At 56.9% G+C, this 15,300-nt stretch overlaps 1 protein-coding gene across 7 annotated transcripts in view; it reads left to right on the forward strand.

Moving 5' to 3' along the window:
* ARHGEF18 (Rho/Rac guanine nucleotide exchange factor 18) overlaps positions 1-13,955 on the forward strand; it is a 131,043-nt gene extending 117,088 nt beyond the window's left edge. For 4 of the 7 annotated variants that reach the window (XM_058425414.1, XM_058425415.1, XM_058425413.1 and 1 more), the window contains 10 exons: positions 1,090-1,181; positions 3,664-3,846; positions 5,312-5,449; positions 6,052-6,182; positions 8,384-8,440; positions 8,537-8,584; positions 8,680-9,150; positions 10,242-10,548; positions 11,348-11,473; positions 11,589-13,955. In XM_058425414.1, the coding sequence (XP_058281397.1) occupies positions 1,090-1,181; positions 3,664-3,846; positions 5,312-5,449; positions 6,052-6,182; positions 8,384-8,440; positions 8,537-8,584; positions 8,680-9,150; positions 10,242-10,548; positions 11,348-11,473; positions 11,589-11,755 (1,720 nt within the window). In that variant the 3' untranslated portion in view covers positions 11,756-13,955. The remainder of the gene's footprint in view (positions 1-1,089; positions 1,182-3,663; positions 3,847-5,311; positions 5,450-6,051; positions 6,183-8,383; positions 8,441-8,536; positions 8,585-8,679; positions 9,151-10,241; positions 10,549-11,347; positions 11,474-11,588) is intronic. The other 3 variants (XM_032169452.2, XM_032169456.2, XM_032169453.2) reach the window with 2 other exon arrangements.
* Positions 13,956-15,300: the final 1,345 nt, after the last annotated feature.

The following is a 15,300-nucleotide window of genomic DNA, read 5'->3' on the forward strand; positions in this document are numbered from 1 at the left end:
TGATGACTCAACCTGTTGGAATGTTGAGGCCAACGGGCCTCAAAAGGCAGCTGTAACCTGGGCCTTTCTGCATGCGTGGGCCACTGCACCTGCCATGGCGGGCTGTCTGCATTCTAGGGCCAGATTTGTTGGAGCAGGGCATGGCGTCTTGTGCTTCCTGGCATCTTGTCCTTCCTCCTTGGGCCGAGCACCCCTCAGGGCCTGGAACCAGCTGGCTTCCCCTCCTTCTTTTTTTTTTTTGAGACAAAGTCTTGCTCTGTTGCCCAGGCTGGAGTGCAGTAATGCAATCTCGGCTCACTGCAGCCTTCACCTCCCAGGTTCAAGCGATTCTCCTGCCTCAGCCTCCCGAGTAGCTGAGATTACAGGCGTGAGCCACTGCGCCCAGCCTATTTTGTTTTGTTTTGTTTTGTTTTGTTTTGTTTTTTAGAGTCGGGCTCTTGCTCTGTCACCCAGGCTGGAGTGCGCTGGCACAATCATAGCTTACTGCAACCCAAACTCCTGGGCTCAAGACATCATACCCCCTCGGCCTCCCAAGTAGCTGGAACTACAGGCACACACCACCACACCCAGCTAGATTTTTAATTTTTGTAGAGATGGGGCCTCACTGTGTTGCCCAGGCTGGTCTTGAACTCCTGGCCTCAAGCCATCCTCCTGCCTTGGCCTCCCAAAGTGTTGGGATTACAGGCGTGAGCTACCATGCCTGTCCACTCCCTCTCTTGATTCCTGGAGGCTTCCTGGTGCCTTAGCCTAGTTCAGACTCCCCCATCCACAGTAGCTGTACCTCTGTGGGGCTTGCAGCCACCACCTGCACCTGGCAGGTCCCCTGCAAGCCCGCTGTCCGCTGGACTCCTCCTCTAAGTCACAGGCAGGCACGTAAAGCCTCTTCCTGGTTATGCCCTGGCGCTTTGGGGTGGGATGAATGTCAGTGGCTCTCTCTCTTCCCCTCCTCGTCCTCCTGTACCACGAACAAGCTAAATCACTTCAAAAGTCAGAGACGGTCGTGGCGGCTGGTTCTGCAGAACCAGCGTCTGTGCCGGAGGCCGGCCTGCCTGGGAAGCGCAGTTACCCACCCGACTCCTCTCCCTGCAGCTGCCCTGACGAGGAGGAGGGGCCCTTCAGCCTGCCCGAAGAGGAAAGGAAGGTGGTCGAGGCCCGCGCCACGAGACTCCGGGACTTTCAAGGTGAGGGGGAGACAGCGTTGTGGGCACACCCCTTGCATGGTGAGCCCTGGGCCCCCCATCAGGACTGGCCACAGAGGGCGAACTGCCCCCCAAGTGACCCAGCGTTTTCCCGTGGGCTGTGCCATGTCCTGCAGTTCTGTGAAGCATTAGAACGGGGCTGTGCCATGACACAGCGATCTCCAGAGGTCACTTAGCCCTTTCGGGGGTATGTGGGAGAGGGAGGGAGGAGAGCTCAGGGGCCCTGAGCCCCTTCCAGAGCCAACCGCACAGCCACGCACACCACCACCACCCCATCCTCGTGCAGCCAGGAGCTCGACAGGGCATCCCAGCCCCATACGAAGGAATAGCACAGGGCCCCTACAGCCTCCTTCCAGAGCTTCCTCCTCCCTGTTTGTTTAATTACACTACTGAGATGTAATTCACACACCATGCCACTCACCCTCCCAAGCGTTGGGTTCAGTGGCATTTCAGTGCATTTCCAATTATGCAGCCAGAATCACGTTAACTAGAACGTTCCACCACCCCAGAAAGAAGCCCCGTCCCTGTTAACAGTCACTCCCCACCCCATGCCCCAACCCTGGCAACAGGAATCTACTTCCTGTCTCTGTGGATTGGCCTGTCTGGACATTCCACATAAATGGAGTCACACACCATGCGGCCTTTTGGGTCTGGCTTCTCTCGCTGCGTGTGATGTTAAGGTTCACCCGCGTTCAGTGAGCGCTTTGTCAAGAACAATTCCTGATACCCTGTAGCCTGCAGCAAGCTCCCTTCTTCCCTTTCAATGTCTGTATTTTTTTTTATTTTATCTTTTTTGTTTTTAAACGGAGCCTCGCTCTGTCGCCAGGCTGGAGTGCAATGGCATGATCTTGGCTCACTGCAAGCTCCGCCTCTCGGGTCCAAGGGATTCTCTTTTCTTTTTCTTTTTCTTTTTCTTTTTCTTTTTCTTTTTTTTTTTTGAGACAGAGTCTGGCTCTACTGCCCAGGCTGGAGTGCAGTGGCACGATCTCAGCTCACTGCAAGCTCCGCCTCCTGGGTTCATGCCATTCTCCTGCCTCAGTCTCCCGAGTAGCTGGGACTACAGGCGCCCGCCACCACGCCCGGCTAATTTTTTGTATTTTTAGTACAGATGGGGTTTCACCGTGTTAGCCAGGATGGTCTCAATCTCCTGACCTCATGATCCACCCACCTCGGCCTCCCAAAGTGCTGGGATTACGGGCATGAGCCACTGCGCCTGGCATCAAGAGATTCTCCTCCCTCAGCCCCCCGAGTAGCTGGGACTATAGGCGCAAGCCACCACGCCCCGCTAATTTTTGTGTTTTTTAGTAGAGACGGGGTTTCACCATGTTGGCCAGGATGGTCTTGATCTCTTGACCTGATAATCTGCCTGCCTCGGCCTCCCAGAGTGCTGGGATTACAGGAGTGAGCCACCGCTCCCGGCCTTGTATTATTCATTTCTAAATTGGATAATACTAAAACAATAAGTGGCGTGGTATGGTGGCTCATGCCTGTAATCCCAGCACTTTGGGAGGCTAAGGCAGATGGATCACTGGAAGCCAGGAGTTTGAGACCAGCCTGGACAACATGGCGAAACCCCGTCTCTACAAAAAATTTAAAAATTAGGCTGGGTGCGGTGGCTCACTCCTGTAATCCCAGCACTTTGAGATCAGGAGTTTGAGACCAGCCTGGCCAAGATGGCAAAACCCCGTTTCTACTAAAAATACAAAAAATTAGCCAGGCATGGTGGTGCGTGCCTATAGTCCCAGCTACTCAGGAGGCTGAGGCAGAAGAATCACTTGAACCTGGGAGTTGGAGGTTGCAGTGAGCCGAGATTGTGCCACTGCATTCCAGCCTGGGCGACAGAGCGAGACTCCTTCTCAAAAGAAGAAGGAAGGAAAGAAAGAAAGGGAGGATGGAAAATTCAGTTTTCTAAGGCTCTAAGTTGGTCCCAGACTAATAAATGGGCCCGATACAATCCTTGCTCACATCCTACTGTGTTCGATTTTATTTTGTTTATTTTAGAGACAGGGTCTTGCTTTGTTGGCCAGGCTGGCGTGCAGTAGTGCAGTCATGGCTCACTGCAGCCTTGAACTCCTGGGCTCAAGCGATCCTCCTGCCTCATTTCTCAGGCATGCACCACCACAACTAGCTAATTTTTTATTTCTTTGTAGAGACAGAGTCTCATTATGTTGCCCAGGCTGGTCTCGAACTCTAGGCCGCAAGAGTCCTCCTACCTTGGCCTCCCTAAGTACTGGGATCGTAGGCCTGAGCCACCACAGCTAACCTGATTTTTATAACAAGGGGGAAAATAATCAGAGGACAAGGCCATGCCCTCCCCTACCTCCCAGGAATGCAGGACACAAGGGGGCAGCCTACCTCAGGGCAGGGCCAGCGGGGGTCTTCATCCTTAGGCCAGTCCTCGGGGCTCAGACAATTCCAGGGAAGGCCGACAGGGCTGACTGTCACCTCCACCATCACTCTGCAGAGCGGTTGAGCATGAAAGACCAGCTGATCGCGCAGAGCCTCCTAGAGAAACAGCAGATCTACTTGGAGATGGCCGAGATGGGCGGCCTCGAAGACCTGCCCCAGCCCCGAGGCCTATTCCGTGGAGGGGACCCATCCGAGACCCTGCAGGGGGAGCTAATTCTCAAGTCAGCCATGAGCGAGAGTAAGTTGGCTGCCCACACCTCAAGGGTGCAGTCTTGCCTGGGTGGGCTCCTCAGGGGACCCCAGGCCAGGCTCACGGCTCAGTATGGCCGACACGGCACTCTGTCCAGGACAGGCTTCTATCTGGGGGGGCCCAGGAGCAGCACTGACCCCCTACTGGTGCCTGCCAGAGCCAGAAGGGCCTTAGACATAATCTGGGCCAAGCCCCTCCTTGCAGACATAAAGCACTTTCTCCTCATTCAACACCGCTCTGATGCTCCCTGCATGCGGAGGCTCTAAGCCGGGCCGTGGGGAGGATCTGAAGTTGACTGAGACTGGTTCCCTACGCACCAGAGGTTCCTCTTCTTCTTGAGAGGTGGGTCCCTGGTGATATCCCCAGAAAAACACATGCACACTCCCTCAGGGGGTCCCTACGCACAGCTCTAACACAGCTGCCAGGCCCCTGGGCTGGCCACTTGGGCAGGCAGTCAGTGCCCAGTCTGCTCTTTCTTTTTTTCTTTTTTTTTTTTTTGAGATGTAGTCTCGCTTTGTCACCCAGGCTGGAGTGCAGTGGCGTGATCTCGGCTTACTGCAACCTCCACCTCCTGGGTTCAAGTAATTCTCCTGCCTCAGCCTCCTGGGTAGCTGTGATTACAGGCACCCGCCACCACGCCCGGCTAATTTTTGTATTTTTAGTAGAGATTGGGTTTCACCATGTTGGCCAGGCTGGTCTCGAACTCCTGACCTCAGATGATCCACCCTCCTCTGCCCCGCAAGGTGCTGGGATTATAGGCGTGAGCCACCGCACCCTGCCTCAATCTGCTCTTTCAACAGTGAGGGAAGCCGACGCAGCCCCTTCCTTCCAGAGAATAAGAAGGCAGAGACGGGGGTCAGTCTTTCTCTCTCCAGGCCCACTGACATCCTTCCACCCAGCTCCAACGGCCATTGTTCTTAGCTCCCTGGGGACACTCTCATATCCCGCATCTTGGCCTGGAATGTTCTTTTCGCCACCTCTGTGCCTGGCCACAGCTTGTTGGTCCTAGAGGGCTTTCTGTGGACAGCCCTTGCCCACAAAGTCACTCTCCCATATGGCCATTGTCACACACTCAGTGTATGGTCATTGTCATATAACACACCAAGTGTTTCCTGCTGACCCTGGGCAGGGCCACATCCAGCATTCGCCAGCCCCTGGCCCAGGGCGGCCTGGTGGAAGGGGCTGCAGGAGCCTGTACCCGCCCTCCCCATGGCTGCCCCACAGCCCTGTCCTCTCACTTAGATGCGGATTGGCCTGTCCTGGTGGCCGTACCTGAAGTAAGCGTGTGCACAGGGACAGTGGGGCTGAAATCCCATGGTAGACAGTAGGGGGCAGGCGATCACCACCCCAGTGAGTCCCTCCATCCACCCCAGTCTCGCTGCCCCAGCGCTCCGTATTCCCCCAGCACACTTCCGCAGGGCGACCCGTGCTTCCTGTCCCCTTCCTTCCACAGTCGAGGGCATCCAGAGCCTGATCTGCAGGCGGCTGGGCAGCGCCAACAGCCAGGCGGAAGACGGAGGCAGCTCCACAGGCCCGCCCAGGAGGGCTGAGACCTTCGCGGGCTACGACTGCGCAAACAGCCCCACCAAGAGTAAGAGTGGGGCCGTCTCCCCTCCCGCCCCCAGGGACGCCCCTCAGGATGCACATTAGCTTGTGTAGGGTTTCCTGGAACCTTCTTTTTTGTTGTTGTTGAGACAGAGTCTCACTCTATCGCCCGGGCTGGAGTGCAGTGGTGCAATCTCGGCTCTCTGCAACCTCTGTCTCTCGGGTTCAAGTGATTCTCCCGTCTCAGCCTCCCAAGTAGCTGGGACCACAAGCACACGCCACCACGCCCAGCTACTTTGTATTTTTAGTACAGATGGGGTTTCGCCATGTTGGCCAGGCTGGTCTCGAACTCCTGACTTCAGGTGATCCGCCCGCCTCAGCCTCCCAAAGTGCTGGGATTGCAGGCGTGAGCCACCACGCCCAGCCAGTTTTCTGGAACCTTCTCAAACCCTCCAGACATTGTTGGTTATGTTGTGATAGCAGCACCCAGACCAGCCCACCCCTCTCCAGCAGGCGTCTGTGCTGCAGATGCCACCATTTGGGCCCAGCCTGGGTTTCCTACCTGGGCAGGGGCTGGGGGTGGACTGGGAAGCTTCCCCCTCCCCATGGGATGGCAGCATCCTCACGCCCCTGGCTTGGGGTTCTCAGATGGCAGTTTCAAGAAGAAAGTCAGCAGCACCGACCCCAGGCCCCGAGACTGGCGAGGCCCCCCGAACAGCCCGGACTCGAAGCTCAGTGACAGTGACATTCCTGGGGGCTCCGAGGAATCGCCGCAGGTGGTACGTGGATATCACTTGCCCGGTACAGTCTGAGTCGTCATAAGGATTCATGCGTGTGAGAGCTTCCGCTGGGGTTGTCTAGTTTTAGTCTCATCAGCATGGACAAGTGTTCGTTTTGTGGTGAATAACAGTATCTCAGCCCAGATTAACTCGCTGGCAGGTGATTTCTTCCTGCAACCTCCCGGGAAATGCAAGAGGTCCCCAGGAGGAAGGCTGGGGAGGGGACAGGCTCAGGGCACTCACCATGGCTTCATCAACAGGCGAGGAACCCCCTACAGGGCCCACCAGCTTTCAGCCGGGGCAGGTGTGGTGGCGCCCACCAGATGCCAGATCTCCCCGGCTGTTCCTTTGCTTTTGAATGAGAAGGCCAGGTGCCTACTGGAGCCTGCCCAGGTTAGGGGTCAGAGGCCAAGGCCAGCTGCCTCTGGTCAGCTCTGAGGCTTGGACTTGCCCCTGTGGCCGGAGCTGGCACGCAGGCCTCATAGCCAAGCCCACTCTACCTCCCAGGTGGCCCCAGCCCCTCGTTTTCCGAACACCCAGATTTGCACAAGTCAGATGATTAGCAGGGACTGTGTTCCCAGTCATGACCTGGTCCTGGGTCCTTCCTGTTATCCACACTAAGGGATATATTTTCAATAATAAGCAGGGGCTGGGTGCAGTGTCTCCCACCCATAATCCCAGTGTGTTGGGAGACCGAGGTGGGAGGATCACTTTTTTTTTTTTTTTTTTTTTTTTTGGAGACAAGGTCTCACTCTGTCACCCAGGCTTAAGGGCAGTGGCGTGATCACAGCTCACGCAGCCTCTAACTCCTAGGCTCAAGCAATCCTCGCACCTCAGCCTCCCAAGTAGCTGAGACTACAGGTGCACACCCCCACACCTGACTAATTTTTAAAATTTTTATAGGTACAGGGTCTCACTATGGTTGCTCAGGCTGGTTTCCAACTCCTGGGCTCAAGCAGTCCTCCTGCCTTGGCCTCCCAAAGTGTTGGGATTACAGGCAAGGCCACCATACCTGGCCTTGGGAGGATTACTTGAGGCCATGAGTTTGAGACCAGCCTGGGCAACATAGCAAGACCACATGTCGACAAAATATTTTTAAAATAGCTGATCCTTTGGGTGCGGTGGCTCATGCCTATAATCCCAGCACTTCAGGAGGCCGACTCAGGTGGATCACCTGAGTCCAGGGTTTGAGACCAGCCTGGCCAACATGGTGAAACCCTGTCTCTACTAAAAATATAACATTAGCTGGGCGTGGTGGTGGATACCTGTAATTCCAGCTACTCAGGAGGCTAAGGTGGGAGAATCGCTTGAACCCAGGAGGTGGAGGTTGCAGTGAGCCGAGATTGCGCCGCTGCACTCTAGCCTGGGCAACCAAGCAAGACTTTATTTCAAAAAAGTTAAAAATAGCTGCTGAGTGTGGTGGCTCATGCCTGTAATCCCAGCACTGTGGGAAGCCAAGGCAGGTGGATCACCTGAGGTCAGGAATTCGAGACCAGCCTGACCAACATGGTGAAACCCCGCCTCTACTAAAAATACAAAATTAGCCAGGCGTGGTGGCACATTCGAGTAATTCCAGCTATTTGGGAGGCTGAGGCAGGATAATCACTTGAATCAGGGAGGTGGTGGTTTCAGTGAGCTGAGATCGTGCCATTGCACTCCAGCCTGGGCAACGAGCAAAACTCCATCTCAAAAAAAAAAAAAAAAAAAAAATAGCTGATCCTGGTGGTGCACACCTGTAGTCCCAGCTACTCAGGAGGCCTAGGTAAGAGGATCAGGCCACTACACTCTAGAGCAAGGCCCTGTCTGAAAAAAAAAAAAAAAAGAAGCTAGGCATGGTGGCTTATGCCTGTAATCCCAGCACTTTGGGAGGCCGAGGCGGGCGGATCACCTGAGGTCAGGAGTTTGAGACCAGCCTGGCTAACATGGTGAAACTCTGTTTCTACTAAAAATACACAAAATTAGCCAGGCATGGAGGCTGGAGCCTATAATCCCAATTACTCGGGAGGCTGAGGCAGGAGAATTCCGTGAACCCAGGAGCTGGAGGATGCAGTGAGCCGAGATCGCGCCACTGCACTCCAGCTTGGGCAACAAGAGCAGAATTCTGTCTCAAAAAAAAAAAAGGAGATAAGAAGAAGCAGGCTTGAGTCTAGTTGTATGGGTCTTGAGCCGCTCTCTCTGGTTTGACGGTGTCCTCTTCCCAGGTGGAGGCGCCAGGCACGGAATCTGATCCCCGTCTGCCCACAGTCCTGGAGTCGGAGGTAGGCGCCCGCGGGTCTCCATCTCCCCAGGGCCTTGTGCACGCGCGTGTGGCCTCAGCCCAATAACTAGCATCAATCTCCCTCTCCTCTCCGCAGCTTGTCCAGCGGATCCAGACACTGTCCCAGCTGCTCCTGAACCTTCAGGTACAGGGGCGGGTTGGGGCCGGCCACGCGTGCCCTTTCCTGGTTGGCTGGGGCGCAGGTGCGGCTCTCACTCGCCTGGCCCTGGCCCTCCGCAGGCGGTAATCGCCCACCAGGACAGCTATGTAGAGACGCAGCGGGCTGCCATCCAGGAGCGCGAGAAGCAGTTCCGGCTGCAGTCGACGCGTGGGAACCTGCTGCTGGAGCAGGAGCGGCAACGCAACTTCGAGAAGCAGCGGGAGGAGCGCGCGGCCGTGGAGAAGCTGCAGAGCCAGCTGCGGCAGGAGCAGCAGCGCTGGGAGCGCGAGCGACAGCGGCAGCAACAGGAGCTGGAGCGTGCGGGCGCGAGGCTGCAGGAGCGCGAGGGCGAGGCGCGGCAGCTACGCGAGCGGCTGGAGCAGGAGCGGGCCGAGCTGGAGCGCCAGCGCCAGGCCTACCAGCACGACCTGGAGCGGCTGCGCGAGGCCCAGCGTGCCGTGGAGCGCGAGCGGGAGCGCCTGGAGCTGCTGCGCCGCCTCAAGAAGCAGAACACCGCGCCAGGCGCGCTGCCGCCCGACACACTGGCCGAGGTGAGCGCGCAGCAGCCAGTGTGCGCAGATGGGGGGGTGACTGGTTTGCACGTGCATTTGCACGAGTGCATGCAGGTGACAGAGTTCACGGGTGCATGCGTGCAGGAGTGTAAGAGCAAACGGCACGGCATACCCTTGCATTAACAGCTCATGCCGCAATGCAGAACCTTTCTCAGAGCTGGCTAAATGCTTAACAGAACGCTGTTGCTCAAAACATTCCATAAATGTTAGAAACTTCTTAAAAAGAAAATGCACTCCTGTAATCCCAGCACTTTGGGTGGTGGAGGTGGGCGGATTGCTTGAGCGCAGGAGTTCCAGGCCAGCCTGGGTAACATGGTGAAACTCCCATCTCTACAAAAAAATACAAAAATGGCATGGTGGCTTGCACCTGTGGTCCCCGCTACTTGGAATGCTGAGGTAGATCACTTGAGGCCGGGAGAATGAGGCTGCCATGAGCCGTGATCACGCCACTGCACTCCAGCCTGGGCAACAGAGTGAGACCCTGTCTCAAAAAAAAAAAAAAAAAAAAAATGAAGCTGGGGGCCATAGTGTGCACCCTAGCTACTCGGGAGGCTGAGGCCGGAGGATTGCTTGAGGCTAGGTATTTGAGACCAGCCTGGGCCACGTAGTGAGACCTCGTCTCTAAAAAAAAAAAATACAAAAATTAGCAGGGCGTGGTGGCACATACCTGTAATCCCAGCTACTTGGGAGACTGAGGCAGGGGGATCATTTGAGCCCAAGAGGCTCAAGAGCTATGATTGTGCCACTGCACTCTAGCCTGGGTGACAGAGCAAGACCGTGTCTCTGAAAACAAATCTATAAACCATGGGTTCTGTGAACAGATGTGGACACGGATGTGTGAGATGTTTGTATATGAGTGTGTGACAGTATGGGTGCCACTGAATGTCACCACAAGTATGCACATTTAGCAAAGGTTAGGGACAGGCAATGACCGGCAGCTCCTTCAGGCTGCACCTGGCTCTGTCCAGAACAGGAGAGGTCGAGGGTCTCCTGCGCACGACCCTCGGGGGCTCTCCAGAGGCTGCACAGCAGGAACCTCGCATTGGATGTATCTGCTGTTGTCCCCCCAGGCCCAGCCCCCAAGCCACCCTCCCAGCTTCAACGGGGAAGGGCTGGAGGGGCCTCGGGTGAGCATGCTGCTGTCCGGCGTGGGGCCAGAGTACGCAGAGCGCCCCGAGGTGGCTCGCCGGGACAGCGCCCCCACCGAGAGCCGGCTGGCCAAGAGCGATGTGCCCATCCAGCTGCTCAGCGCCACCAACCAGTTCCAGAGGCAGGCAGCCGTGCAGCAGCAGATCCCCACCAAGCTGGCGGCCTCCACCAAGGGTGGCAAGGACAAGGGTGGCAAGAGCAGGGGCTCTCAGCGCTGGGAGAGCTCAGGTGAGCTGGCCCCGCCCCTTCGCCTGGGCCTGGAAGGTGAAACTGGTCAGGCTCTAGGGGCTCCCTGGGAGCCAGGAAATTCGGGACACCTGTGCCATCCTCTGGAGAGGAAAACCAGAAGGCACAGTTGGCCTCGTGGCTGAGGCCACCCCACACAGGGCCGTGTTTGGTCTCCAGGCCCAAAACTGAGATGATCCACCCTGTGTCTTCCCCACCTTGACCTTCAAAACAGTGGGATGGGGACCAGGAGCCTTAGAAAGGGACACGAGCAAGAAGGCAGAGATCCCTGGCCACCTAGGATCAGCACAGCCAGGACAGGGACAGGTGCAGGCGCCTCTGCGCATCATCCTCATTCCACAGAGCCGTTCCACAGAGGGGGACACGGAGCCCAGAGCAGCCGCAGTGTTTCCACGGAGGATGCCCAGGGGCTCCTCTGGCACGAGAGCCAGCCCTGCTCCTCTGGGGGACACCTCCCTGGGGGACAACCAGGGATGTTCTGGGACATTCTCTGAAGATTAAGGGTGTGTCCCATAGTCACTAGGGCCTGTGCTATTTCCACAGGAGGCTCAGCCTCCCCTCCAGATGCCAGGTGACTCTGCAGGTCCTTCCGCAGCGAGGTTGGGGCCATTCTCCCTGAATCTGGGGCTTAGCATCTGAGCAGCTCAGGTCATGGGATCTAGGCTGCCCGTGGGAAGTGTCAGGTGGGGATGGGCAGGCCCCTCTGCTCTCGGAGGCTCCCCTTGGGGGGTGGGGACAACTGGCCAGCCTGGAGCTGGCCCAAGCACCTTCCCTCTTCCAGCGTCCTTCGACCTGAAGCAGCAGCTGCTGCTCAACAAGCTCATGGGGAAAGATGAGAGCACCTCACGGAACCGCCGCTCACTGAGCCCTATCCTGCCCGGCGGACACAGCCCTGCACCCCCACCAGGTGAGCCCCCACCCCCTGACATGAGCCCAGTCCCAGGGCAGCAGGGCTGCGGCACCACTTGGCAGCTGCGGCACCACCTGGCGACTGCTCAGTCTGAACCCTCTCTCTGTTCCAGACCCTGGCTTCCCCGCCCCGAGCCCACCGCCAGCCCCCTCCGAGGGCTTCTCTCTCAAGGCTGGGGGCACAGCCCTCCTGCCCGGGCCCCCAGCTCCCTCACCACTGCCGGCCACACCACTCAGCACCAAGGAGGACGCCAGCAAAGAAGACGTCATCTTCTTCTAAAAGGGCCGTGACTCAAGGTGCAAGGCCCCTCCCTGCCCTGCCCACCCTTCCTGCCCTCTGGGGACCCCCATGGGGTCACCATGCCCACCCAGCTGTCCCCTCCTCTTCCCTAGCAAACCACCAATGACCGCCTGGCAGGGGCCGGCCTGTCGGTGCTCTGGGCCTCGCAGCTGTTTCTGTAAGATTAGCGGTGGTGCCTGGGTCACTTTCTGAACCTTTTTTTTTTTTTTTTTTTTTTTTCAAAAAGGAAAGTTTTTAATGGAAAGTTGAGCCAGAACTAAACCAGGGAGCTGTCTGAAATCATAGCACCCCATCCGGGTGACGGGGAGATCAACTCCGAGCTGTTTTTCCGAGGCAGTGAGGAACGGTGCCGGCTGTGCACGGAGCTGAGGACAGGACAGACCTTGCTTTGAGAAGGAGCTGCCGGCCGGGGCCACGCTCCACAGCCACTGCACGACAGTGGAGCCAAGGGTTAGGGCACCAGGAGGGGCCAGGTGGCGTCGGCAGCATCTGTCCCCAGAGTCAGGCAGAATCCATGTCCCAAACAGAGCCCCACGCAGGTTCACCTCAGGGCCAGGGAATGAGCCAGGCACGGGGGCATGGGCAGAGAGGGCCACGGGGCAGGGCCCACTGAGGGAACATCAGTACCCTCCAGTCAGGTTCTGTGGGTTTGGAAGCCCATTGTGAAAGGGGCTGACCTTTGCCCCTTTTTACTTGGCATTGGTTTTGAAACCAGCTATTTCCCAAACTGCTTCCTGAGGGCACCCGTTGCTGTTCACACGCTCAGCCTGTCTGGGGGACTGGGCCTCTAGCTTCAGCCAGGGTGGGTACACACCCCGGGCACAGGGTCCTCAGCCCCCAGGAAATGAGCTCCCAGGGCTGGCGTCCCACCTTCCAGGCAGGGGCTGGCACATCACAGACTGTCGAGAGTGCCATGTCCCAGGGCATGCAGAGGAAGCACCTAGAGACGTTGCAGCAAGTGGACAAGTGGCCGCTGTGCGGGCTCCTCGCTTGTAGTGAGCTGTTGCAGTTCATGGTCCCTCCCCTGGAGGAGTGGAGGAAGGAGGTGTTGGGCAGTGTCAAAGGTGCTGGGACATCCCAGGGTAGTGAGATCCATCCATGATCTGGCTCCGGTGGAGAAAGGGCACATTTCAAGCCTTGTTCTGCACCCCAAGCATTGGTGGCAGGACTGGGTCCTGGCTGATCATCCTTGTTCCCAGTGGGGTACACGTGAGCCCCTGCCAGGGCCAAGTCCTTCTCCCGAACCCAGGGTCCTGGGAACCGCAGATCCTGGGGGGATTCAGCCCTTCTCCCACTGTGCTGGCAGAGGCACTCCTGTGATGCTGAATACAGTGAATAGGGACATTCCCACCACTCGGGGACAGATGGGCACAGGGGAGGGGAAACTCCGTCAGGAAGTGCTCCCCTGGGCAGAGGCGCCCACTGGGTGCCGTGGGCTTAGGAGGGGGCGGGGCAGGAGCTGGGGGTGGGGCAGGAGCTGGTGCCAACTGGGAACCAGAGCCCCACAGCCATACAGCCCGTCGGTGACAAGGTCCTGAGAACACAGTGAGTGGCCGGGTGTCCCCAGGCTCCTGGCCCCTCTGACGACCTCAACTCTACCCAGCCCAGTCCTTGGCCATCAGTGACACTCTCCACCCCCGTCAGATCCCATGTGTGCCATGTTTATCATCAGTGTTTTGTATTTTTGTACTGAGTATCCGAGCACTTTACAAAAGCTGACTGTGCGTTCCTGTTCTGTTGTGAAGAGAACATTCCCAGACCCTGGCACCCTCCTGAGCCGGCGTGCGCCAGTCCAGCCCTCCGAGATGCCACAGTTCCTTGGATGGGGGAGAAGTTCAAGGAATTTCTGCTCGGCCACGCGGTGGGAACCCCACGTCCCCACCACGTGGCTGAGGGGTCTCAGTTGTGCTAGGCATCGGGCGGTGGCACCGACAGCCCTTCCTTCACCAGTGACCCTTGGCCACTCCTGGGTTGGAGCCCGATTTTATTAGTAAAGTTGACAGGCAAGCAAACGTTCGTATTTTCGTGGGATCTGCACACGTCTTCGTCAGTTGTGGTCATGATCTTAGTCACCTGCTAATTATTTTTACAATGATTACAACGTTTCTTCACCGCGGGATATTTCTGACCCGCTTTAGAACTTAAGACCCGATTCTAGCAATAAACGTGTCCAAGATGAGCGGTGACTGGCGTGCACGTTCTTGGAGGTTTTGTTTGAGGATTTTCTTCTGCCCAAACGTCGCTGCAGGAGTAGCAGGTTCTGGTGGGGGCTCCCCATGGCTCCTGCACCTCAGCTCACCCCCCTGCCCTCTGTGTCCAGCTTAACACTCCGAAGACCCCTTCAGGTCCAGTCCCCAGGAGTTGTTGGGGTTTTTTGTTTTTGTTTTTGTTTGTTTTTTTGGTTGGTTGGTTGGTTGGTTTGTTTGAGACGGAGTCTGGCTCTGTCGCCCAGGCCAGAGACCAGTGGCAGGATCTCAGCTCACTGCAACCTCTGCCTCCCGGGTTCAAGCACTTCTCCTGCCTCAGCCTCCTGAGTAGCTGGGATTACAGGTGCCCACTACCACGCCCAGCTAATTTTTGTATTTTTTTAGTAGACATGGGGTTTCACCATGTTGGCGAGGCTGGTCTCAAACTCCTGACCTCAAGTGATCTGCCCGCCTCAGCCTCCCAAAGTGCTGGGATTACAGGCACAGGGCAGGAGTGGGGCGTGGAGGTGCCTGTGGAGGGTCCTGCCCGCTGGGTACACTTCAGGCTTTTGTGGCACTTCCACAAAAATCTTTTTGCTTTTAATCCAAAATAACTGCAAAGGGTGTAACTTTCAGTTCCTCCATCTGGTGTGAGAGGCAGCTTGGCTGTGAGCGTGAAATCCTTTCCACCTGGTGTTAGTCCCAGTCCAGTGAGGCGAGGACACTGCTATTTCAACAGAGGGTTTCCCGTCACGAGGGGACTAGGTGTAAAGTCGATCACTAGGTCACTAGGAAGTGCAAAAAGGGAACTCTCAGGCAGCACTGTCCACCAGATGATGCAGGCCACGTGTAGAATTTTTCATTTTTAGTAGCCATATTAAAAAAGTAAAAGGAGGGCAGGGCACAGTGGCTCATCCCTGTAATCCCAGCATTTTCAGGAGGCGGGGGCTGAGGCAGGAGGATCGCTTGAGCCCAGGAGTTCGAGACCAGCCTGGGCAACACAGTGAAACCCCTTCACAAAAAAATTAAAAAATTAGCCAGGTTGGCCGGGCGCGGTGGCCACGCCTGTAATCCCAGCACTCTGGGAGGCCAAGGCGGGCAGATCACGAGGTCAGGAGATCGAGACCATCTTGGCTAACAAGGTGAAACCCCGTCTCAACTAAAAATACAAAAATTAGTTGGGCGTGGTGGCAGGCACCTGTAGTCCCAGCTACTCTGGAGGCTGAAGCAGGAGAATGGTGTGAACCCAGGAGGCGGAGCTTGCGGTGAGCCAAGATTGCACCACTGCACTCCAGCCTGGGCAACAGAGCGAGACTCCGTCTCAAAAAAAAAAAAAAA

Source organism: Hylobates moloch, unplaced genomic scaffold, assembly GCF_009828535.3.
Source record: "Hylobates moloch isolate HMO894 unplaced genomic scaffold, HMol_V3 SCAFFOLD_12, whole genome shotgun sequence".
Classification (NCBI taxonomy): domain Eukaryota; kingdom Metazoa; phylum Chordata; class Mammalia; order Primates; family Hylobatidae; genus Hylobates; species Hylobates moloch.